The sequence below is a fragment of the Thalassophryne amazonica genome, chromosome 4 (genome assembly GCF_902500255.1).
Source record: "Thalassophryne amazonica chromosome 4, fThaAma1.1, whole genome shotgun sequence".
Taxonomy (NCBI): Eukaryota; Metazoa; Chordata; class Actinopteri; order Batrachoidiformes; family Batrachoididae; genus Thalassophryne; species Thalassophryne amazonica.
The window spans coordinates 131,203,590-131,227,630 of record NC_047106.1 but is presented as its reverse complement, the minus strand read 5'-3'; the positions used below and the strand labels follow the sequence as shown (position 1 = coordinate 131,227,630).

Genomic DNA, 24,041 nt, shown 5'->3' with positions numbered 1-24,041 from the left:
TAATTGTCCGTTGTGTTTATGATGGTGTGTTTTGTCACGGCCAGAAGAATGGAAATCAGTCATGTTATTTTGTCATTGTTTGTAGGCCCCCCGGTCCATACTCGAAATTTTTAGATGAATTTGGTGTGTTCATTTCTGAGTTATCAACTAGTGCAGATAATATTTTGATCATTGGCGATTTTAACATTCATGTAAATAAGCCCTCTGATCCTGTCTGTAAATCATTTATGGAAATTGTGGATGCATTGGATTTCCAACAATGCATTCAGGTTTCGACACATTCTAGTGGCAATACACTGGATCTGGTTCTTGCACGCGGTATTGCCGTTACAAATGTTGATATCTTGCCCCTTGCATCAGTGATCTCTGTCCACTCACTTATTAGGTTTACACTTTCGCTGCCGTGTTTAGCGGAACAAGAACCTTGTTTACTACAGCGGCAACGTATTAAGCTGTGACTGAACTTGAGGCTAGATTGTCTAACATCTTAGCATCAAGCTTAGAGGATGCCCAGTCAGTAGATAGTATTATGCACTTGATATGACTGCGCCACCTTTACTAAAACCATGCCCTCCCATAGCACGGTCAACTTGGTTTAATGGTCACTTGTGTGACCTTAGGCAGAAGGCTAGAGCTTTAGAACAGAAATGGCATATTTCCAAACTTGAAGTATTCCATCTTGACTGGCGTGATGCCCTTTTAGACTATAAGCATGCACTATTGACTACAAAGCGGGCCTATTACTCTGATTTGATTAATAAAAACAAGTATAACTCAAAGTTCTTGTTCGACACAGTGGCAATACTTCGTCATGGCCAGTCAACTGTAACTCATTCTCTATTTTCAGCACAGGCCTTCTTGGATTACTTTGAGAAGAAAACTGAAAATATTGGGTTAAACATAACCCAGCACACACCAGTTCACCCACCACACCCTGCTACTGAGGTGGGTGCTATGGCTGGGGTGCCACCTAGATTTACAGTTTGATGGAATCTGTCATGCCCAGCCCAGTTCCAGGCTTTAATCCTTATTTTCCCTTTTTATTTGGTTCTTCTCCTTCTGCCCCACCCTTGTTTTATTAATTGTTATTTTCATGATGCGGTTATTCTCTGTTCTAGTTTTGCTTTGTCACTTTGTTTTTGTTACTTTTATACTTCAGCCATGTTTCAGTTCTGTTGTTTTGTTAAGCTAGTCTGTGTTTCATTGTTTATCATTTAGTTACCTGCTTATTTTTGCGGTTCTCCTTTCTGTTATCTGTAGTACTTTAATATCAGGTTTTGTTATCACTTAGTCTCTGTTTTACTTATACGAGGTCTATTAGAAAAGTATCCGACATTATTTTTTTTAAAAACCATATGGATTTGAATCACGTGTGATTACATCAGCCAAGCTTGAACCCTCGTGGGCATGCGAGAGTTTTTTTCACACCTGTCGATGACGTCATTCGCCTGTGAGCACGCCTTGTGGGAGGAGTGGTCCAGCCCCCTCGTCGGAATTCCTTTGTCTGAGAAGTTGCTGAGAGACTGGCACTGTGCTTCATCAAAATTTTTTCCAAAACTGTGAGGCACATCCGAGTGGATAGCATTCGACAAATTAAGCTGATTTTCGGTGGAAATTTTAACGGCCGATGAGAGATTTTGGATTGTTTCTATCGCTGTAAGGACTTCCCACGGAGCGGGACGTTGCGCAGCGCTCTGAGGCGACGTCGTCATCCTGTTTCAAGCTGAAAACCTCCAAATTTAAGCCTCTGTTGACCCAGGACGTCGTGAGAGAACAGAGAACTTTCAGAAGAAGTCGGGATCAGCAGTTTATCCGGACATTCCACTGTTAAAGGAGATTTTTTAATGAAAGACGTGCGGACGGATTGGCGCGCCCGCCACAGGAAAAACACCTCCGTTGGAAGCCTTAAGGACAAGTTGGAACATGCCCTGCTGTTAAACAATTTCTCAGATACTCAACTGAAAGCCACCAAAAGCCGCCTGGATTTTACAAATGGTTATCAACGCGGAGGTGTTTTACCTTTATCATTCATTGTCATGTCAGTAATTCTCTTCACTGCTCACTTACACCTGTCTGTCTCATCCTGTCTTCATCTGCCCCGTGTCTGCACCCCTCTCAGTTCTCATGTATTCACTCCCACTCCATGGGTCATCATGTTTTACTTGATAGGTTGGAGCATTACTTTGGGATTACTGGAAGTGCCCTTGCATGGTTGACGTCATATCTATCCAGTCACTCTCTTTGTGTTTTATACGACAACACTACTTGTAACCTTAGTGATATGAAATTTGGGGTTCGACAGGGATCTGTCTTGGGTCCCCTGCTTTTTTTCCCCTCTATATACCACCCCTTGGTCATATACTGCGGCGTTTTGGGATTGTCTCTCATTGCTATGCTGATGATACTCAATTGTATATGCTGATAACTGCTGGTAATCTCAATTCTATGAAAACACTGGAGGATTGCCTTGCATCAGTGAGAGGCTGGATGTCTAGTAACCTCCTACTTCTATATTCTGACAAGCCTAAAATGATGGTTATTGGTCCAGCAAGATATCTGCATCAATTTGATCAGCTAGCACTTGGCTTAGGTTCGTGTGTCATGCATCACACTGACAGGGTGAGGAACCTTCGGGTGGTTTTTGACCCTGTGTTGTCCTTTGGTCTTCACATTAAGGCTGTTACGAGAGGTGCCTTCTTCCATTTGCAAAATATAGCGAGGATTCGTCCCATATTGTCAATGGCTGATGCTGAGACCCAGATTCATGCCTTTGTTTCCTCCAGATTGGATTATTGTAATGTCCTATTGTCAGGGTTGCCGCAGTCCAGTATCAGGGGTCTCCAATTAGTTCAGAATGCTGCTGCCAGACTTTTGACAGACAAGAAAGATGGACCATTTTACACCCGTTCTGGCATCCTTCCATTGGCTACCTGACTGTCAGATCAGACTTTAAGGTTGAACTAATTTCTGTCTCAAGGTGTTAACAGGTTTAAAGTAAATTGGGAGTTCACCCTAAGGACAGGATTCCTAGTTACAAAGAGAGCAATGTAGTGTATTCTAATAGATGTCAGGAAAACTATAATGAACACGACATAGGTGAGACTAAGCAACCTTTACACAAAAGGCTATACCAGCACTGCAGAGAGGGCGCCAGTAGACCTCAGTCTGCATTTCATCTCCACCTTAAAGACACTAACCACACGTTTTAGGACAAGGAAGTTAAAATCTTAGCCAGAGAGAAGAAATGGTTTGAGAGAGGGGTGAAGGAGGCATTCTATGTGAAACAGTTGAAACCCAGCCTTAACTGGGGAGGGGGTCTGAGACACGCTTTGTCCCCTGTTTACAATGGGGTACTCAGATCAAAGCAGTTTCAGTCTTTTGTTCATGGTAATGAGTCATTCACATCATCAGGAGAGGCGGTAATGAGTCAATCACATCATAAGGAGAGGCGTCAGTCCCATCGTTAGGAAGGACAGCTACCCTGTCATTAGGAGGGTGTTAACTAGAGCACATTAGGTGCTAATTAAAGCAATTGTTTAGTCACTAGCCAACAGCAGTCTGCTTCTCGGTAGGAGGTGTCTGGTTAGGTTTAAAACTCCAGCTTTTGTGGCTTCTGTTTGTTCTTCTCGACAAGGGTCAGACAGGAGTCAGACTACCAGAGCAAGAATTTTAGCTGAGGAAGCTTCTGGGATTTGAAGCGAAACGTCCTCGCGTCAAGCAACCCAGTCCAGTCGAAGATTCAAGCTTCTCTACTATGGAAACCACCTGGACAACTGAGAGCCTACACAGAAACTTTTCATTGTGATGTTGATGACAGCCAAATATGTGTCCCCCTGAGGAAAAGTGATGACTTTTCTCTCAAATCTCTGCTGTCATGTCTTGAAGATATTAAAGCCTGGATGGCCCTAAACGTCAGAGGTTTTAATGATAAGAAAACAGAGGTGACTGTGTTTGGCCTACACAAAAACATTGTGACCAACTGTGGGCATGAGGCCCTGGCACTGGTACGTAAGCTGGAAAAGACTTCTAAAAAGATAGCTAACTTTAGAAACCACTTAAGATTTAACCTGAGATGCAAACAAAACAATGTTATTCCCAAATGCATGAAGCAAAAGGCACTAGAAGCAGGTCACACAGCAGAAAAGATCCAGCAGTTACCTTAAGAGGATTTTGGGTCTTAGAATTAGACAGCTTCATTTTAAAATATTAGACCTGCAAAATGATCTTGTTAGTCTTCACAAAAGGTTAGAAACTTTAGTGGGGGAAGAGGCCCATAATAAGATCACAAAGTTCATAGTTAAAATTCAAATGTCTGAGCATTTAAAAAGTAAGGAGCGGCAAATCAGGAAGTTTCACAACCTTTTAGTGCAGAAAAGGTGTACTTTCAGTGGGAGTAGTTTTAAAGATACACCCAGACAAATTAGTGACAACAGGGAAAATTGGGTAAAGAATCTCTCCGACAGGGTTCTTACACAGACAGAAAAGGATGTGCTCGCTAAAGGACTAAATTTCTCAGGGACCCCTAAACATATACCGACAGTAGATTACATCACTGCAGTAGAGTCAGCCATTAAACATAACAGTTTGTCAGAGTCAGAAGCTGGGGACCTCCGACTAAGAGTCACAGCAGTGCTGAACAGTGCTAAGCCTCCTCTGTCCAACATCGCAGGAGAAGAATGGAAAGCTTTGTCAGCACTGCAGAAGAACCAAAGCATCCTTATCCTGCCAGCGGATAAAGGCAGATGCACCGTGGTCCTGAACACATCGGACTACGAGGCCACGATCAACAACTTGCTCAATGACTCCAATACATACGAGCGTCTGAAAAGAGACACACCACAAGCGGCTATAAGAAGAAAATCATTAATTACCAACAAAACCTGGAGAAAGAGGGATTCATTGACAGGCAGGCATACTACAGACTGTACCCTGGGGACGCCACTCCATGCATCTATGGACTGCCCAAAATCCACAAACAGGATGTGCCACTCAGGCCTATTGTATGTAGCACAGATTCCATCACGTACAATTTGGCCAAGTACCTCAAGTGGATTTTGGCTCCTCTAGTGGGTAACTCAGACCACCATGTGGAGAACACACAAGATTTTGTGAACAAGATCAAGGACCTTCAGCTGGAGGCAGATGAAACTATGGTGTAATTTGATGTGAAATCGTTGTTCACCTGCATCCCCACCACTGAGGCCATCTCAGCTGTGAGGCAGAGACTGCTGGAGGATGTGTCTCTACTTGAAAGGACCAAACTCACACCAGACCACATCTGCCAACTCTTGGAGATCTGTCTTAACACCACGTATTTCCTGTTTAGAGGGAATTACTACAGGCAGATCTATGGTTGTGCGATGGGGTCTCCGGTATCCCCCATTGTGGCCAAACTGTACATGGAACAAGTGGAGAAGAGAGCCCTGACGTCTTTCACGGGCATCCCTCCCAGTCACTGGTTCAGATATGTCGATGACACATGGGTTAAAATCAAGCAACAGGAGGATGAGGATTTTACAGAGCACATCAACTCGGTGGACTCCACTATCAAGTTCACACGTAAGGATGCCAGAAACAACCATTTAGCCTTCTTGGACTGTGATGTTATGATTGGAGAGAACAGGCAGCTCCAGACAGGGGTTTACAGAAAACCAACTCACACTGACCAATATCTGCTCTTTGGCTCAAACCACCCACTTGAACACAAGCTCGGGGTGATCAGGACTCTTCAACACAGAGCCCTACAGGTGCCCACAACTGCAGAGGGAAGGGCTAAAGAACAACAACTTGTCTGGAAAGCCCTCACGGTATGTGGGTACCCACAATGGTCCCTGGATAAAGTGCAGAAGTCCCAGAGAACAAAGAGACCAGATAGACAGGAGACGGAGACAAGAAGAAGAGGAGTGTCTCTCGCTTATTTAGCAGGAGTAGGAGAAAAACTACAGAGGATCTTCAGACAGCTCAAAATCCCAGTTTACTTTAAACCTGTTAACACCTTGAGACAGAAATTAGTTCACCCTAAGGACAGGATCCCTAGTTACAAAAAGAGCAATGTAGTGTATTCTATCAGATGTCAGGGAAAACTGTAACGAACACGACATAGGTAAGACTACGCAGCCGTTACACAAAAAGCTATACCAGCACTGCAGAGAGGGCACCAGTGGACCTCAGTCTGCAGTTCATCTCCACCTTAAAGACACTAACCACACGTTTTAGGACAAGGAAGTTAAAATCTTAGCCAGAGAGAAGAAATGGTTTGAGAGCGGGGTAAAGGAGGCATTCTATGTGAAACAGTTGAAACCAAGCCTTAACCGGGGAGGGGGTCTGAGACACGCTTTGTTCCCTCTTTACAATGGGGTACTCAGACCAAAGCAGTTTCAGTCTTTTGTTCATGGTAATGAGTCATTCACATCATCAGGAGAGGCGTCAGTCCCATCGTTAGGAACGACAGCTACCCTGTCATTAGGAGGGTGTTAACTAGAGCACCTTAGGTGCTAATTAAAGCAATTGTTTAGTCACTAGCCAATAGCAGTCTGCTTCTCGGTAGGAGGTGTCTGGTTCGGTTTAAAACTCCAGCTTTTGTGGCTTCTGTTTGTTCTTCTCGACAAGGGTCAGACAGGAGTCAGACTACCAGAGCAAGAATTTTAGCTGAGGAAGCTTCTGGGATTTGAAGCGAAACGTCCTCGCGTCAAGCAACCCAGTCCAGTCGAAGATTCAAGCTTCTCTACTATGGAAACCACCTGGACAACTGAGAGCCTACACAGAAACTTTTCATTGTGATGTTGATGACAGCCAGATATGTGTCCCCCTGAGGAAAAGTGATGCCTTTTCTCTCAAATCCCTGCTGTCATGTCTTGAAGATGTTAAAGCCTGGATGGCCCTAAACTTCGGAGGTTTTAATGATAAGAAAACAGAGGTGACGTGTTTGGCCCTAGCGGCTCCTGTGTACCCCCCCCCCCCCCCCCGTTGATTTTGGGTCCATTGATTGGCAGCTTATGCAAAGTGTACTGTTACTAATTTGGGTTTTAAGATGGACAGCGATTTTAAACTGGATCACCAAATTAGTAAAGTAGTTAGGTCAAGTTTCTTTCACCTCTGGCAGCTTGCTAAGGCATGGGTTAAAGCAAGAAATTTTCATCTGACTGAAATTTTTTCCTGGCAAAAATCAATGCCAGCAATTCCCTAAAATGTGGCGTAGTGGGGGCACACACTCTTTTTTCCTCAATAAATACAATAAACACATTACACAGCATACAAATCTATTCTAAATAGCCTCTAAGGAGAGACAGAAAAAGCATAAAAAGAATGCAAAACTTGAACATAATAAAAGATACATAAAATGGTGGTGGGGGGGCAGGGTGTAGTCTTGATTCTGGGGGTGCTCCCCCAGAACATTTTTAAAAGACCAAGTCAAATTTTGTGTATTCTGGTGAATTTTAACAGGTATGAAGCCCTCTGAAACAAATAAAACTCACTTCAAACTGTTAAGTAAAAACACAGTATTGATAATGCGGGGTCTGGGGAATCTCCCACAGAATTTTTTTTAAAAGAGCAAGTCAAATTTTGTACATTCTGGTGAATTTTAACGAGTATGAAGCCCTCTGAAACAAAGAAAATTCACTTCAAAATGTCAAGTAAAAATTCTTTGTTTTCTGTACTATTTTGATTTGTCCTAATCTGGTGAATGCACCAAATGGGTGCTGTGACGCTGGCTGTACAGTCAATAAAATACAAAATTAGGGCCTAAAGCAACTGACAACGTTGTTCTGCTGTGCACAAAGTAACACTGTCACCCGTTTTGAAAACGCATGCGCACTGAGAAACTCAAAACTGGCTTATTCACATTTAATCGGTAAAATGCTCTCACTCGTAAAACAAACAAGGGCTGCAACTAACGATTATTTTAGTAATCGATTAATCTTTTTTTGTTGTTGTTTGTTTGGTTTTTTTTTTTTTACTTACATGTGAGTTTTGCCATTATTTCTTGAAGTGAGTTATTATGAAAAAGCCTTTATAACGCAACATCAACGTTTGAGGTTGTAATAAAGTTACAATGTTATATTTTCATCAAAAACATACCTGGAGTAGTGTTTTGTTTTATTTTGCACATACATACATCACCGACACACCACAAAGAGATTTCCATCAGGTTTCACCTGATTATGAGCATTTTTAGATGCCTACAGCAACTATCGCAACCACTGACAACATATTACAGCAAGAGTCCACAAAAGTATTTTAAAGGCCTGAATAAAGTGTAATATGCTATATTTAATAAGATATTTGTGCAGTTGTGCAGTTTACTGCATTTTATTTTTTTCTTGTGTAAAAACACAGCTTAGATGTGGTTTGACCGAAACAAATTGTCATTAAACTTAAATAAAACAGGGATGAAGTGGAGTCACTAGGTGTTCACACGAAACAGTTATTTATTTCTATATTTATTTATTTATGTTCACTGTTAGTTGGTTTTACCTTTTCTGTTGCGTTTTATCAGGTTCTTTTTGTCTGTTTCTCTAAAATTGTATTGTAGCAATATTAGTTATTACTTTTGTTGTTGTTGCTATTATTGTTATTAATATATAAATAAAATTTAACAAAAAATATTACAATTCATAATACATTTGTCTCTTTTACAACAACAAACGCTAAGCCATTAATTATTTATTATACAGAAAACAAATGCACACAGACTGTGCTGAGATGTGAACAGCTTAATGCTAACTTTAACATTGAAAACGCCATAGACATGTTAACACGTTAGCATCGGCCCCGTTTTTAAGTTATAAAATACATCTATCAACTGTCTTAGAAGACCATAACAGGTCGGTTTAATATAAAAAAGGTAAATAATACTCACAGACATATGCTCTTTAGGGTTTTAGCGGGGGAAAATTAAGATAAAGTGAAATAATACAACAAACCATCGAAGCAGTGAGACAGATCAATGCTTCATTGGTTCAAAGCAAAGCCACACCCAGCTCGACTTGGGGCTGTGTCTGCCAATGTTCTCACGAAGACAGGGAGGAGAAAGACCATGGCTCATGGCAAGCAGTAAACAGAGCGGAGAGGACGGAAAATTCACACAGTCCCTTCCTCCGCAGTCCACGCTGACATTGCTGCTGCTTTGATTAGCGCAGAATGGGATGTTGCTTTGACAGTGAGACTATCATATTTCGGCCCCAAAACACACATGGCACTACGTGCGCACGCATATGTGTGGTTAAATTTTCCAAATGACGGAAATCTATTGTGGTGACGGAGAACTTTAACCCATGTGCTAAGGTGAAGCTTTTCCTCGCACATCAGCACTTTGAAACAGCAATCCATGCCTTCATTACCTCTGAGTTAGATTACTGTAATGCACTTTATTTTGGAGTTAGCCTGTCCTCCCTTGTACATCTCCAATTAGTTCAGAACGCTGTCGGTTATCTGCTAACTGTACAAAAGAGGGAGCACATTACACCTATCTTGGCCTCTCTCCACTGGGTGCCTTTGGACTTGAGGGTTCATTTTAAGATTCTTGCCCTGCCCTACCTCTCTGAGCTTCTTCACCCCTATACCCCTGCACGGTGCCTCCGGTCAGCAGATACCCGAGGTCCAAGCTAACGCTCAGAGGGGCAGAGCATTTTCTGTTGCAGCTTCTAAAATTTGGAATGATTTACCTGCACACATTAGGCATGCCTCCTCACTGTCTGTGTTTAAAACCAATCTTAAAACCCACTTTTATTCACTGGCTTTTAACATAGCATTTTTTTTTTTTTTCACTGTTTTTATTGTTGTTGGGTTGTTTTGTTGTTTTTTATGACCCCCATGTACAGCACTTTGTTTCAATTGTGGCTTTTCTAAAGTGCTCTATAAATAAAGCTGAGCTGAGTATTATAGATGCAACATGTCAATCGTTCAGATGCGCTGCGACAATGAGACAGACGCATTGACACGCGGTGACATACATTGTTTTGGAATAGGATGGGCAATGTTCATGTCTAGTTCACAAAACTCATGCGTGCCAGAAGTTTTGAACATTTCAAACTTGTCTTTGCGCACTGGCTCACAGCTGCGCACAGTTCACAGGCAGTTTACAACAGTTCACAACATGTTTACTCACTGGCGCACAACATTGCATGCCAGTATGGGTATGAAATTTGTGCAAGTATCAAGGTACCTTTAGGTGTATTTTTTGACAGACAAGAAAGCATTAGCATTTGTTAATGTGTCGCAGCTGTGTTTTTAGTTTAACAACAGCGAGAACACTCACAGAGACACTCAGAGCAGACTTTGAAAGAAAGGTTTTAAAATTTGTTTGTAAAGCTCTGCAGTCTGCTTGCTGTGTTGTCACTGTGCTGTGAGGCATCTACACTCAAACAGACTGCCCGCCTCCTCCTCCTGCACAGTGCAGACAGGACACAGAGGAACAGACACAGAGACTCGCTGTGAGTCGGGGAAAAAACAAAAAAACAAAAACAGAGACGTTACTCTAAAAATCGGTTTTTGAACGTTCTGAACGTGGCACACGTGTCCCGGGCATGCGGAAAATTTTAGATCTTGCATCCAGCCTTGAATTTGTGTCAGGAAGGAATCAGTGCGAACCCTGCCTTTTGGCTGCCCAATTGACTGACATCCATCGTGGCGACAGAGAACTTTAATTCTTGCATGTTTAAAGGTTTAAAAAATAAAAGTTATTTCATAAAAATAAAATTTTGGTTGATAAGAGTCACTTTGAAAGGCTGCAAAATCAAGAAGCTACATGATATTGGTTGAGATCATGCTGAAATGAACTCCAGAGATGCATTTCTTTCAGGAAAATAAAGTAAGCCAAACCTCTTTAAACAAAGTTGGCGATATTAATGCAGTGGATTTCATACCAATGGAGTGCATAAGGCCACTGTCTACGTTTGCGTTGAGGAGGTTCGACATGGCCAGGACAGTATAGTGGCGAAGAGAAGCCAGGCGGCGAGACATTCCTCTCTTCCGTCCTCCCACTGCCTGGCCCTCATCCTCCACCTCACTGCAATCATTCAGCAGGTTCATGAACAGAGTGAAGTACCTACCAGCAGACAACAAACGACAGCAGGAGTTTCATTAGAGAACAATCTGGAGCATTTTATTCATACAGCAGATGCAACAAGCTACAGTTAACCTTTAGTGTCCTCCGCAATATATTTCACAGTACATATTTATTAAACAGCACTTTAGTAAAATGGAAGTCTGTTGGAACAGTGTAGGAAATACATTTCATTTGCAGTGATCCCACCTGTTTTCAGTAAATGGCAATTTAATATCAAATTGTTACAAATCATTTGCAGGCAAGTATGAATTTTAGAACGCTAGACAGTGGAAGCTTCGTTTTCGGATGGAGCAGGTTTGTTTCCCGGTTCCTGCTGAAGCGCCTCAGGACGCTCCTGCAGGTGTTCCACCTGCTGTTGTAACCGATGAGCGGGAGAACGAGTCTGACCCTCTGGAACCAGAGGAGCGAGAGGAGACTCACATGCAGCCGAACATCTCTGCACCTCCTCCAGTCCGGCGGAGGAAGAAGCGCGCGCACAATTAAACCCTGCTGCACAATATTCAGTTTGATTGCTGACACCAAGTTGGCTAAATGTCAAATTTCAGTGCTCTTCAGCGCGCTCCTGCAGGTGTTCCACCTGCTGCATGTGCCTGATGTTTGGGAAAATGCGCCAGACTAGAGTCGCATGAAGCCACACATCTGGCTCTGTCCTCCTCCTCCTCTCTGCGCCACTCCATGGCACAGAGCCCAACTACGCATGCAGTCACAAAGTTCTTCTGAAAAACTGGAGCGATCTGAATTCGGTTGGATGAATATGGGTGTGTGTGTGTGGAGACAATTCACCTCGTTCACAACGTGACAGAACGTAACGATGACCGTGCGTAATGGTTCCTGATAATTCTCCGGCAACATGTGGCATTAATCGTAACGTGTGGTAACAGGTTGCAACAGTTCCTGAGGACACTTGATGCCTCTGCCCCGAATCATCACGTTCGTGATCAGCGGCCAAGAATGTGTACTTCGTGGCATTCGTGACTTGTCGTCGTTATGTGTAAACGCAGCATAAGAAGCATTTCAAGGTCCTGGATTGGCCTGGCCAGTCTCCAGACCTGAACACAATAAAAAATCTTTGGAGGGAGCTGAAACTCTAAACCTGAAAGATCTGGAGAAGATCTGTATGGAGGAGTGGACCAAAATCCTGCTGCAGTGTACAAACTTGGTCAACAACTATAGGAAACATCTGACCTCTGTAATGGCAAACAAAGGTTTCTGTACCAAATATTAAGGTCTGTTTTTCTGTTGTATCAAATACTCATTTCATGCAGTGTGATTTTCTGGATTTTTTTATTCTGTCTCTCACAGTTGAAGCGTACCTGTGATAAAAAATACAGACATCTCCATTCTTCATAAGTGGGAAAACTTGCAAAATAGTGGATCAAATGTGCCTCATTGTGTGCATGTGCATACACACACACACATACATATATACATACATATATACACATACATATATACACATACATATATACACATACATACATATACACATATATACACATATATATACATATATACACATATATACACATATATACATATACATATATACATATACATATATACATATACATATACACATATATACATATACATATATACATATATTATATATATATATATATTATATATATTTATATACATACATATACACATACACACACATATATACAGTGAGGAAGATAAGTATTTGAACACCCTGCAGTTTTGCAAGTTCTCCCACTTAGAAATCATGGAGGGGTCTGAAATTTTCATCTTAGGTGCATGTCCACTGTGAGAGACATAATCTAAAAAAAAAAAAAAATCCGGAAATCACAATGTATGATTTTTTTTTTTTATAATTTATTTGCATGTTACTGCTGCAAATAAGTATTTGAACACCTACCAACCAGCAAGAATTCTGGCTCACACAGACCTGTTAATTTTTCTTTAAGAAGCCCTCTTATTCTGCACTCTTTATCTGTATTAATTGCACCTGTTTGAACTTGTTACCTGTATAAAAGACACATGTTCACACACTCAGTCAATCACACTCCAACTTGTCCACCATAGCCAAGACCAAAGAGCTGTCTAAGGACACCAGGGACAAAACTGTAGACCTGCACAAGGCTGGGATGGACTACAGGACAACAGGCAAACAGCTTGGTAGAAGACAAAAACTGTTATGATTATTTATTAGAAAGTGGAAGAAACACAAGATGACTATCAATCTCCCTCGGTCTGGGATTCCATACAAGATCTCACTTTGTGGAGTAAGGATGATTCTGAGAAAGCTCAGAACTACACGGGGGGACCTGGTCAATGACCTGAAGAGAGCTGGTACCACAGTCACAAAGATTACATTAGTAACACATAATGCTGTCATGGTTTAAAATCCTGCAGGGCAGCAAGGTCCCCCTGCTCAAGCCAACACATGTCCAGGCCAGTTTGAAGTTCACCAGTGACCATCTGGATGATCCAGAGGAGGCATGGGAGAAGGTCAGGTGGTCAGATGAGACCATAATAGAGCTTTTTGGAATCAACTCCACTTACCATGTTTAGAGGATGAGAACAACCCCAAGAAAACCATCCCAACTGTGAAGCATGGGGGTGGAAACATCATACTGTGGGGGTGCTCTTCTGCAAAGGGGACAGGGCGACTGCACCATATTGAAGGGAGGATGGATGGGGTCACGTACTACGAGATTTTGGCAAATAACCTCCTTCCCTCAGTAAGAGCATTGAAGATGGGTCATGGCTGGGTCTTCCAGCATGACTATGGCCTGAAACACACAGCCAGGGCAACTAAGGAGGGGCTCCGTAAAAACCATTTCAAGGTCCTGGAGTGGCCTGGCCAGTCTCCAGACCTGAACTCAATAGAAAATCTTTGGAGGGAGCTGAAACTCCAAACCTGAAAGATCTAGAGAAGATCTGTATGGAGGAGGGGACCAAAATCCCTGCTGCAGTGTGTGAAAACCTGGTGAAAAACTACAGGAAACGTTTGACCTCTGTAAATGCAAACAAAGGCTACTGTACCAAATATTAACATTGATTTTCACAGGTGTTCAAATAGTGATTTTCATCAGTAACATACAAATAAATTATTTAAAAAAAAATCATACACTGTGATTAACGGATTTTTTTTTTTTTTTTAGATTATGTCTCTCACAGTGGACATGCACCTAAGTTGAAAATTTCAGACCCCTCCATGATTTCTAAGTGGGAGAACTTGCAAAATCGCAGGGTGTTCAAATACTTAATTTCCTCACTGTATATACACACACACACACACATATATATATATATATATATACATATATATACATACACACACTCAACAAAAATATAAACGCAACACTTTTGGTTTTGCTCCCATTTTGTATGAGATGAACTCAAAGATCTAAAACTTTTTCCACATACACAATATCACCATTTCCCTCAAATATTGTTCACAAACCAGTCTAAATCTTTGATAGTGAGCACTTCTCCTTTGCTGAGATAATCCATCCCACCTCACAGGTGTGCCATATCAAGATGCTGATTAGACACCATGATTAGTGCACAGGTGTGCCTTAGACTGTCCACAATAAAAGGCCACTCTGAAAGATGCAGTTTTGTTTTATTGGGGGGAATACCAGTCAGTATCTGGTGTGACCACCATTTGCCTCATGCAGTGCAACACATCTCCTTCGCATAGAGTTGATCAGGTTGTCAATTGTGGCCTGTGGAATGTTGGTCCACTCCTCTTTAATGGCTGTGCGAAGTTGCTGGATATTGGCAGGAACTGGTACACGGTGTCGTATACGCCGGTCCAGAGCATCCCAAACATGCTCAATGGGTGACATGTCCAGTGAGTATGCCGGCCATGCAAGAACTGGGACATTTTCAGCTTCCAAGAATTGTGTACAGATCCTTGCAACATGGGGCCGTGCATTATCCTGCTGCAACATGAGGTGATGTTCTTGGATGTATGGCACAACAATGGGCCTCAGGATCTCGTCACGGTATCTCTGTGCATTCAAAATGCCATCAATAAAATGCACCTGTGTTCTTCGTCCATAACAGACGCCTGCCCATACCATAACCCCACCGCCACCATGGGCCACTCAATCCACAACATTGACACCGCTCACCCACACGACGCCACACACACTGTCTGCCATCTGCCCTGGACAGTGTGAACCGGGATTCATCCGTGAAGAGAACACCTCTCCAACGTGCCAAACACAGGCGAATGTGAGCATTTGCCCACTCAAGTCGGTTACGACGATGAACTGGAGTCAGGTCGAGACCCCGATGAGGACGACGAGCATGCAGATGAGCTTCCCTGAGACGGTTTCTGACAGTTTGTGCAGAAATTCTTTGGTTATGCAAACCGATTGTTTCAGCAGCTGTCCGAGTGGCTGGTCTCAGACGATCTTGGAGGTGAACATGCTGGATGTGGAGGTCCTGGGCTGGTGTGGTTACATGTGGTCTGCGGTTGTGAGGCTAGTTGGATGTACTGCCAAATTCTCTGAAACGCCTTTGGAGACAGCTTATGGTAGAGAAATGAACATTCAATACACGAGCAACAGCTCTGGTTGACATTCCTGCTGTCAGCATGCCAATTGCATACTCCCTCAAATCTTGCGACATCTGTGGCATTGTGCTGTGTGATAAAACTGCACCTCTCAGAGTGGCCTTTTATTGTGGGCAGTCTAAGGCACACCTGTGCACTAATCATGGTGTCTAATCAGCATCTTGATATGGCACACCTGTGAGGTGGGATGGATTATCTCAGCAAAGGAGAAGTGCTCACTATCACAGATTTAGACTGGTTTGTGAACAATATTCGAGGGAAATGGTGATATTGTGTATGTGGAAAAAGTTTTAGATCTTTGAGTTCATCTCATACAAAATGGGAGCAAAACCAAAAGTTTATATTTTTGTTGAGTGTGTATATATATATATATATATATATATATATATATATATATATATATATATATACACACACACACACACACACACACACACACACACACACACAAAGGGGTGGTGGCCAAATGGTTAGTGCGCATGGTTTCAGTGCAGAAGGTTCCTGGTTCAAACCTCACCCCTGCTACATTTCTCTTTGTAATGTGGAGTTGCGCCAAGAAGGGCATCCGGTGTAAAACTTGTGCCAAATCAACATGCAGACCCACGTTGGATCTGCTGTGGTGATCCCTAATGAAAATAAGGGAGCAGCCGAAGGGACTTACTTTGCTTTTATATAGTCCAAGCACAAACGTTTTGAGAACGTTAGAGCTGCTATCATTACTGTCAAACATTCTGGGAACCAAGAAGAAACTTGCCTCAAAAACGTTTCCAGAATGTTTGGCCTAACGTTCTCAAAATGTTTGTGCTAATGTTACTATTATAACAAGAACTTTACAGCTAACGTTCTGATAAGATTTGACAAATGTTTATAACATTTTGGGAACTTTATTTTGTTAGCTGGGAATACATCATCAAAACTAAACTTGTTCACTATGACCCCGTCATGAGTAAGCACAAAACACTTGGTGTTATTTCACCTCTAGGTGGTGCTGCTGGCATCTATTTTCATGTTAATTCTTCATATTTCTGTGAAGCCCTTTGGAAGTCAAAATAAAGACATTACCATATTTTCTGGACTACAAATCACACTATTATTTACATGTTTTGCTGGTCCTGCAATGTCTATTTCAAAGCCACTTATATATTATAAAATATAGTATTATTATCTAAGGCAGGGGTCACCAACCATGTTCCTGGAGGGCACCTGCCCTGCAAGTTTTCCAACTCTCCCTATTCAACTCCCAGGCAATTAACTCTCTCAGGCGTGCTCAGCCAGTCAAGAGCTGGAAAACACCACTTAAAAAATAAAAAATAAATAAATCAGGTGTGACTTGAGTGGGTTTATATGGAAAACATGCAGGGAAGGTGCTCTCCAGGAACAGGATTGGTGACCCGTGATCTAAGGCCAGAAGTTGGCACAGTCTACATTTGTGACAAGCTGTTCCTGTATACTGATCTGAATGATGTACAGTCTGATCTATACTCCAGAGCAGAAGGTGGCAGTAATGCACCATTAAGATAGATGTCAATCAAGTAAAACAAGAAGTTCTAAATGAGTAGGTCATGCTGGGTTTTGGAGAATGAGTGAAATTAATAAATCATACTCTCAAACTGAAAGGCCACGGTCTTGAATAAAGACACGGCATAACCCTCATACATCTCTGCATTCCATCTCAGGTAAGGAGAAAAAAAACCTAACAAATTGAATGTCTAGATAAAGCCTTTAATTTAGAACATGACGTTTTCTTATCATCAATAACACTTTTGAATTAAAACCATGTTTGAGTGTAAAGTGATGCCTTTAACTGAGCAAGGAAAACTGACTGTAGCAGAGTCCTTACTTTAGGAAGAGTTGAGATTTGGCCTCCATCAGTTCTACTCCATCGCCCTCTTCAGGCTGCAGAGGAAGGCCAGCTAACAGGGACACCACAGCCTCCATACTTGCCTGGTCCAGATCCCTATGAAACATTACAGAAGCACAAAGTGAATGAGGAAAAGGAAAGAGCGCAGAGGCTCAAAAGCCTTCAACTGATGCGAATAGATCATACCTCGTCAGGCACTTAATGTCTTCATCAGCAGCTTGGTTGGAGGTACCCATCACCCAGTCAGTCAAGTATTCTACCATCTTATTTCTGGAGGGAAACACACACACACCTCTGTATGACCTTGATTTCCATAAGTAACGGACATAACACAAAGTATCAGTTAGCTGTAGGTAAGTATCAACATCATGAGGTAAAATGCTTCTTTTTATGAATTATGTCAAACATCTCATATCGTATGTCCCTGCGTCCTTACAAAAGACAAAATTTGGTCTGCATGCACATCAAACAATACTCTGCTTAACTTGGATAAGATGCACTGAGAGAACCTGCTCTCTGGTTTGTTTTTGTTTTTTTTGCTGTACCCACCTTTGGAAGCTGACTAAGTCCAAAGTCTGCTACTCACCACCTCTTATCTGGTAATCCAATTTAGTTTTTAAATCATCTATATTCCTAATATTGCTAACACAAGATTCACCTCCAGTTACATGTTCTATCCTTCCAGTAATTCAGATTTTACTTTTCTGTTGCTGGCTTAAAGTGTTTGGTTCGTGTGCTCATGTGTACTCAAGCCAGAGAATGGAGCACAATGGGCTTGTTAAGCACAAGTACATGTGTACAATAGTTCATCAATCATGGATGTTGTCCAACTCTCAGACCGATATAAAAAAAATCAAGCAAGAGCGCTCTGAGAGCACAATATCCCCAGCTGGCAAATGCTGCTTTGGTACAAGGGTCATTCCGTATGAAATCATCAGATTTTCAAAGTCTTCCTGGGTCACCGACTCAGAGTCTCATGATTTTTTTTTTAATAAGTAGCCACATATGTCTGATGAACACATGCAAAATATTTCTGCTTAATTCCAATTCCAATTTCTGAATATGCAAATACAGGTTCACAATTGGTTCGCACCATGTTACAGTATCCTACTTTGCAAATTTTTTGCCCACATGGTAAAATCATAAAGAGAATGAAGGCCTGTTTTTGACATTCTATGGTCATGCTCGATTTTTAAGAGTCAATAATTCAAAAACCCTTCAAGTTATGACCACAATGTTTTTACACACATATAACTAGTACCCCAGATATGTGTATTCTACAATATGAAGATTATCCATTGAATCCCTTCTTTAGTGCAGCTCTTTGAAATTTTTTAATTTTTTGCAAGAATGGACAAACTGCCATTTTTGTGATGCTACAGAATGAAAAATTAGCTCTGTATCCCATTTTTTAAATTTACTGCTCTATCTGGGGTGCCCAAATAGGGTGTATTCCAAATTTGAGCTTTATATCTGCAGGCTGAGATAATGCCTTTTAAAAATGGAAAAAGGCTCAAAATGCATTAGCGAGTGAAAAAATAGGATTGTGGGTACCCTTATTAAAAAAATTAGATCTAAAAAAAAAAAAAAAAAGACTACTTGGAATTAAACATAAATATTTTGCATGTGTTCATCAGACATATGTAGGTACTTGCAAAAAAAAAAAAAAAAAAAAAAATCACGAGAATCTGAGTCGGTGACCTGGGAGGCATCTGATGATTTCACACCGAATGACCCACAAGTGCATGCTACATTCTGATAAAATTTCAAGGACTTGCACCAAGTTTCATGAAATTCCTCCTAAAAATGCGATAGAAGTTGATTTCAGAATGCAAGCACCCTTTTCGTAACAGGCAGACAGACAGAAATCGCCACAACATACGAGGTCTGTTAGAAAAGTAATGGACCTTTTTATTTTTTGCAAAAACTATATGGATTTGAATCATGTGTGATTGCATCAGCCAAGCTTGAACCTTCGTGCGCATGCGTGAGTTTTTTCACGCCTGTCGGTTGCGTCATTCGCATGTGAGAGGAGTGGTCCAGCCCCCTCGTCGGATTTTCATTGTCAGGAAATAGGCTGATCGACTGCCGCTTTGCTTCATCAAAATTTTTTCAGAAAGTGTGAGAGACAGCCAGGTGGAAACCATTTGGAAAATTCAGATGGCTTTCGGTGAAGATCTTATGGGGATCACACAGATTAAGGATAATTACAACTGGATTAAAGACGGCCCACAGCGGCGGATGCCGCGCACCGAGCGGCGATCGACAGGCTCAAATGACCAGATCATTTCCAAAGTGAACGCTTTGTTTATCCGGGACGTCGTCTGACTACCAGAGAAATGGCAAGACAGCTGGACATAGCACTTTTTCGGCACATTCCACTGTTACAGGAGTTTTTGTAATAGCCACGGAGCCGCTCATGGCGCGGAACGAAAGCACCTCCGTGTTGGTCTCACAGGACAAGCCCTAACATGCCCAGCTCTTGCACCATTTGGAGAATTCATACGGCTTTCGGTGGCTTTTCAGTCATGTGACTATCCGAGAAATTGTGGACAAGCTGGACATGCCACAACATGTCCTGTGAGGCTTCATCACGGTGTTGCTTTTTGTTCTGCGCCCTGCGCCTCCGTCCCAACGCGCGAATTCCTCCGCACGTCTTTTCATGACAAAAACTCCTGTAAAAGTGGAATGTGCCGAAAAAGTGCTATGTCCAGTTGTCTTGCCATTTCTCTGGTAGTCAGACGACATCCCAGATCAACAAAGCGTTCACTTTGGAAATGATCTGGTCGTTTGAGCCTGTCGATCGCCGCTCGGTGCGCGGCGCGCCATCCGCCGCTGTGGGCTGTCTTCCCATAAGATCTTCACCGAAAGCCATCTGAATTTTCCAAATGGTTTCCACCTGGCTGTCTCTCACACTTTCTGAAAAATTTTTGATGAAGCAAAGCGGCAGTCGATCAGCCAATTTCCTGACAATGAAAATCTGATGAGGGGGCTGGACTACTCCTCCCACAAGGCGTGCTCACAGGCGAATGACGCAACTGACAGGCGTGAAAAAACTCACGCATGCGCACAAAGGTTCAAGCTTGGCTGATGCAATCACACATGATTCAAATCCATATAGTTTTTGAAAAAAATAAAAAGGTCCGTTACTTTTCTAACAGACCTCGTACTCCCCCCTTCAGGCCTTCAGCCAGCAGGGGTTGCCATGGTTTGCCTGAAAAAGTAAAGTCTATGTGTGAGAAGCCCTGATGGTAAAACGGGCTACGACGGAACAAATAAGTAATCTGCCAGACATGTCTGCAGATGGAGATCTTGCAACCAACACTGCTTAACCGCCGAATACCTGAGCTTGAATGGGAATTGTATTTTGAGAAATTAAAATGATGACCCCGTATGTGGAAAGCATACATAGCATAATGGCAAAGTCCATAGCAGGTCTGCAAAGCTAACATGTATACCAACAAACTGAAAATGGGCAGCAATATAATAGGAAGTAAATACAGTATTCACCGGCAACTATTGAAAAGATGCTTCTCAAAATTTTAGTTATGTTCAGTCATGAACTGGTTTTGGATAGCCATCCTTACAACAGACAACCATAAGCTGTTTCTTACCTGAACTTCATCTCCTGGCAGAAGGAGAGGTCATCCCGTCTCTCCATCATCACCTCTACCAGTTGGCACAGCTTGGTTTTGATCTGGATTGCATGGACCATATTACCCAGAATGCGGACATACCTGAGGGATTAAATGCAGAACAACACAGCTCTCTCAAAGTTACCATTAAATGTAAAACTTTTACATTTTAGCTACTCATTCACATTTTTAAGGCAAAAATTACAAAGGCTATTTTATATATGTAATATTCTTAGTAGGGATTAATTTAAGACAGTGTTCCTGGTCTCAGATACCATCTGAAATCCTTATACATTACTAAATTTACACATAAGGATTGATTTTAAAGACTTAGAAAGCCCAGAAGGATCCCTCTGCATTGACAGAAAACTATACTAGTTCAATGTATGTATTGGTGGGTGTTCCAGAAAAATCTATGTAGCATGCTCAGGTCTTTTCCAATTATATAGCTCCCAATTTTGAACCCCACAAAAAATTTGCAAGATTTGGTGCCCTGAAAATTCACATGGAACAGTTAGTACAATGTCCTACTTTTTACACAGAACGTCACTACCTTGACTCTATACAGACATAGTATCAATCCTTTCTGAGCTTTCCTTCATGCTTAAATCAAATGTAAAATTCAGGCACCCTGAAATAATTCATTTTCTGTATAATATACTAAAATGTTCAAAAAGCACATATGCAAAACAAGTTCTTTTCACCAAAATATTTACTGACATCTTCGAGTCTAGACCAAAGAAGAACCCTCCTCTATCTATACAGGTGTTGGGATTTAAATTACTAGCTAATTCTTGACAGCCAGGCTGCACGGTCTCCACGGGCTCTGAACTCCACTGTTATTTGATTATAACAGTGATCTGGTTTCTTTGTTTTGACATTTTTACATTTTGTTAAAGTCCCATAGTTAATGTGTTGTTTTTATTTGATATGTGTGTGTGATTCTTTGTCTTCTGCAGTCCTTTGGGACATTCTGTGATTTTGTGCAGCATAAATAAAACTAACTGAACATTAGTCATATTAAAATATCATCATCAATCACCCTCCCTAACACTCAACTCACATTTGACTATTATGTGAAAAAAATTGTTTAAAAAACATGCAGGGGCATCTATGGGTCGAAGTCAATACTGTTTTTTCAAATGAAAAAATAAATAAAATTGTTTTTAATGCACTTTTATGTTTTATGATTGCTTTCACCATATATTTCTGGTGACATTATTATAGTTACTATTTATCGTGTGCTACATCTGCACAAATCAAACTGGCCGGACCTATAGCACCTGAGACTGGTGCACAATCAATAGAAACTGGTATATTACAAAAAAACATGACAGTTGTGTTATACCTCTTGCAATGTTTTGTATCACTAACATCCCGATGATCTTAAAAAGTAGGTTACTGGCGTTATATTGTTGACATTTTCAGCATACAGTCAACTGGGTTAGGTTGGCCAGTTTACTGTCAAAGATCATTTCCTAATTTTTAATTTATTTATTTGATTTCTCGCAAATAAAGCAACTGTCGAATAAGAGTAGAGAACTCAGAGGTTTGAATGCTAACTTGGCTTTAAAATGACTGGCGTAGGGATAAAAAAAAAAAAAGAACTGTTAATCTGCTGAGCTCCACGTATGTGTACTGACCTGACCAGGTTTAGCATCATGGTCTCGATGCTGGCCTGTCCCAGGTGTTCAGAGCTGCCCTCTGTGTGGTTATCAAGTAGGTTCTTCATGATGGCAATGGTCTGCTCCACAAACTGGGTGTTGGTGTCATTGATAGGAACCTGAAACCCAACAGACACGAAATTACCTCTCCGACACAAACACAACTGCTAAAGTGTTCATTAAAAAAATTGTTAAAAAGGTAAGAGATTAAACCTTCACACACGTATTACAGAAATACATCAATTTTAGTCGCTCTGCTGGTGACATTATGTGTCCTTAAATCCTGGAGACTTAATTTTATCCTGAATAAAACCCACTCACCCACAAGCCTTCGCTTAAGTTGTTAAATATAGTGAAATATGCTGCTGCACTGCATTAAAAAGGCAAAATGTGCAAGATGAAGTCTGTGTGAGACGGGATATGCTTGTGTGTGTGTGTGTGTGTTTTATGGTAATCCCCCCACTTCATACAAGATACATTTAAATGATATATATTCTATGTATAGTTATGTTTATTTTCCAAATCCTCATATGTATTTTTCCTATACTATTATTCCACTGCTACATAGGGTGTGCAGCCAGTACATTCTGAGTGCCAATCCCAAGCCCGGATAAATGAGTAGGGGTGCATCAGGAAGGGTATCTGTCGTAAAACAAGCTAACCCAACCATGCCGAAATCGGGCGTGGCAGGGGTTAGCAATGACCGACACCGGTGCCATTGCTCAAGAGGGTGCTGGAGGAAATTGGTCTATTGGTCTACTGGTGGGCGAAGAAGAAAAAGAGGAGCAAAACATGTCCAGAGAGAGCGGGAGAAGAGGAAAACTAAAAGGGACTAAAAGGGAGAGTTGGGACTTTGAATGTTAGGGCCCTGTCCCACTGGCGTTTAGGATGATTTACATATGGATTGCGCACAAAATTGGCTCATATTCGCTTAACATCCGCAATATGTGTGAAACATGCTTGTATGAGTCGGCCGACACCCACATACGTCCGCAATTATCTGCAGAGGCACATTTTTCCGTTTCCAGGATTTTTGAGCTGCACAAAATTTTGCCTGCGGATGACATCCGCCTTACATACTCAATACATACTCAATTCATACACAATACGAGGTCTGTCCAAAAAGTATCGTACCTTTTTATTTTTTTCAAAAACTATATGGATTTGATTCATATGTTTTTACGTCAGCCAAGCTTGAACCTTCGTGCGCATGCGTGAGTTTTTCCACGCCTGTCGGTTGCGTCATTTGCCTGTGGGC

At 41.6% G+C, this 24,041-nt stretch overlaps 1 protein-coding gene across 4 annotated transcripts in view; it reads right to left on the bottom strand.

Moving 5' to 3' along the window:
- The window catches only part of LOC117508745 (neurofibromin), a 333,092-nt gene that overhangs the window by 173,876 nt on the left and 135,175 nt on the right, over nucleotides 1-24,041 (bottom strand). For all 4 annotated transcript variants that reach the window (XM_034168565.1, XM_034168568.1, XM_034168567.1 and 1 more), the window contains exons 21-25: nucleotides 22,763-22,902; nucleotides 21,099-21,221; nucleotides 17,671-17,754; nucleotides 17,464-17,580; nucleotides 10,866-11,047 (exon numbers count right to left, since the gene is read on the bottom strand). In XM_034168565.1, the coding sequence (XP_034024456.1) occupies nucleotides 10,866-11,047; nucleotides 17,464-17,580; nucleotides 17,671-17,754; nucleotides 21,099-21,221; nucleotides 22,763-22,902 (646 nt within the window). The remainder of the gene's footprint in view (nucleotides 1-10,865; nucleotides 11,048-17,463; nucleotides 17,581-17,670; nucleotides 17,755-21,098; nucleotides 21,222-22,762; nucleotides 22,903-24,041) is intronic.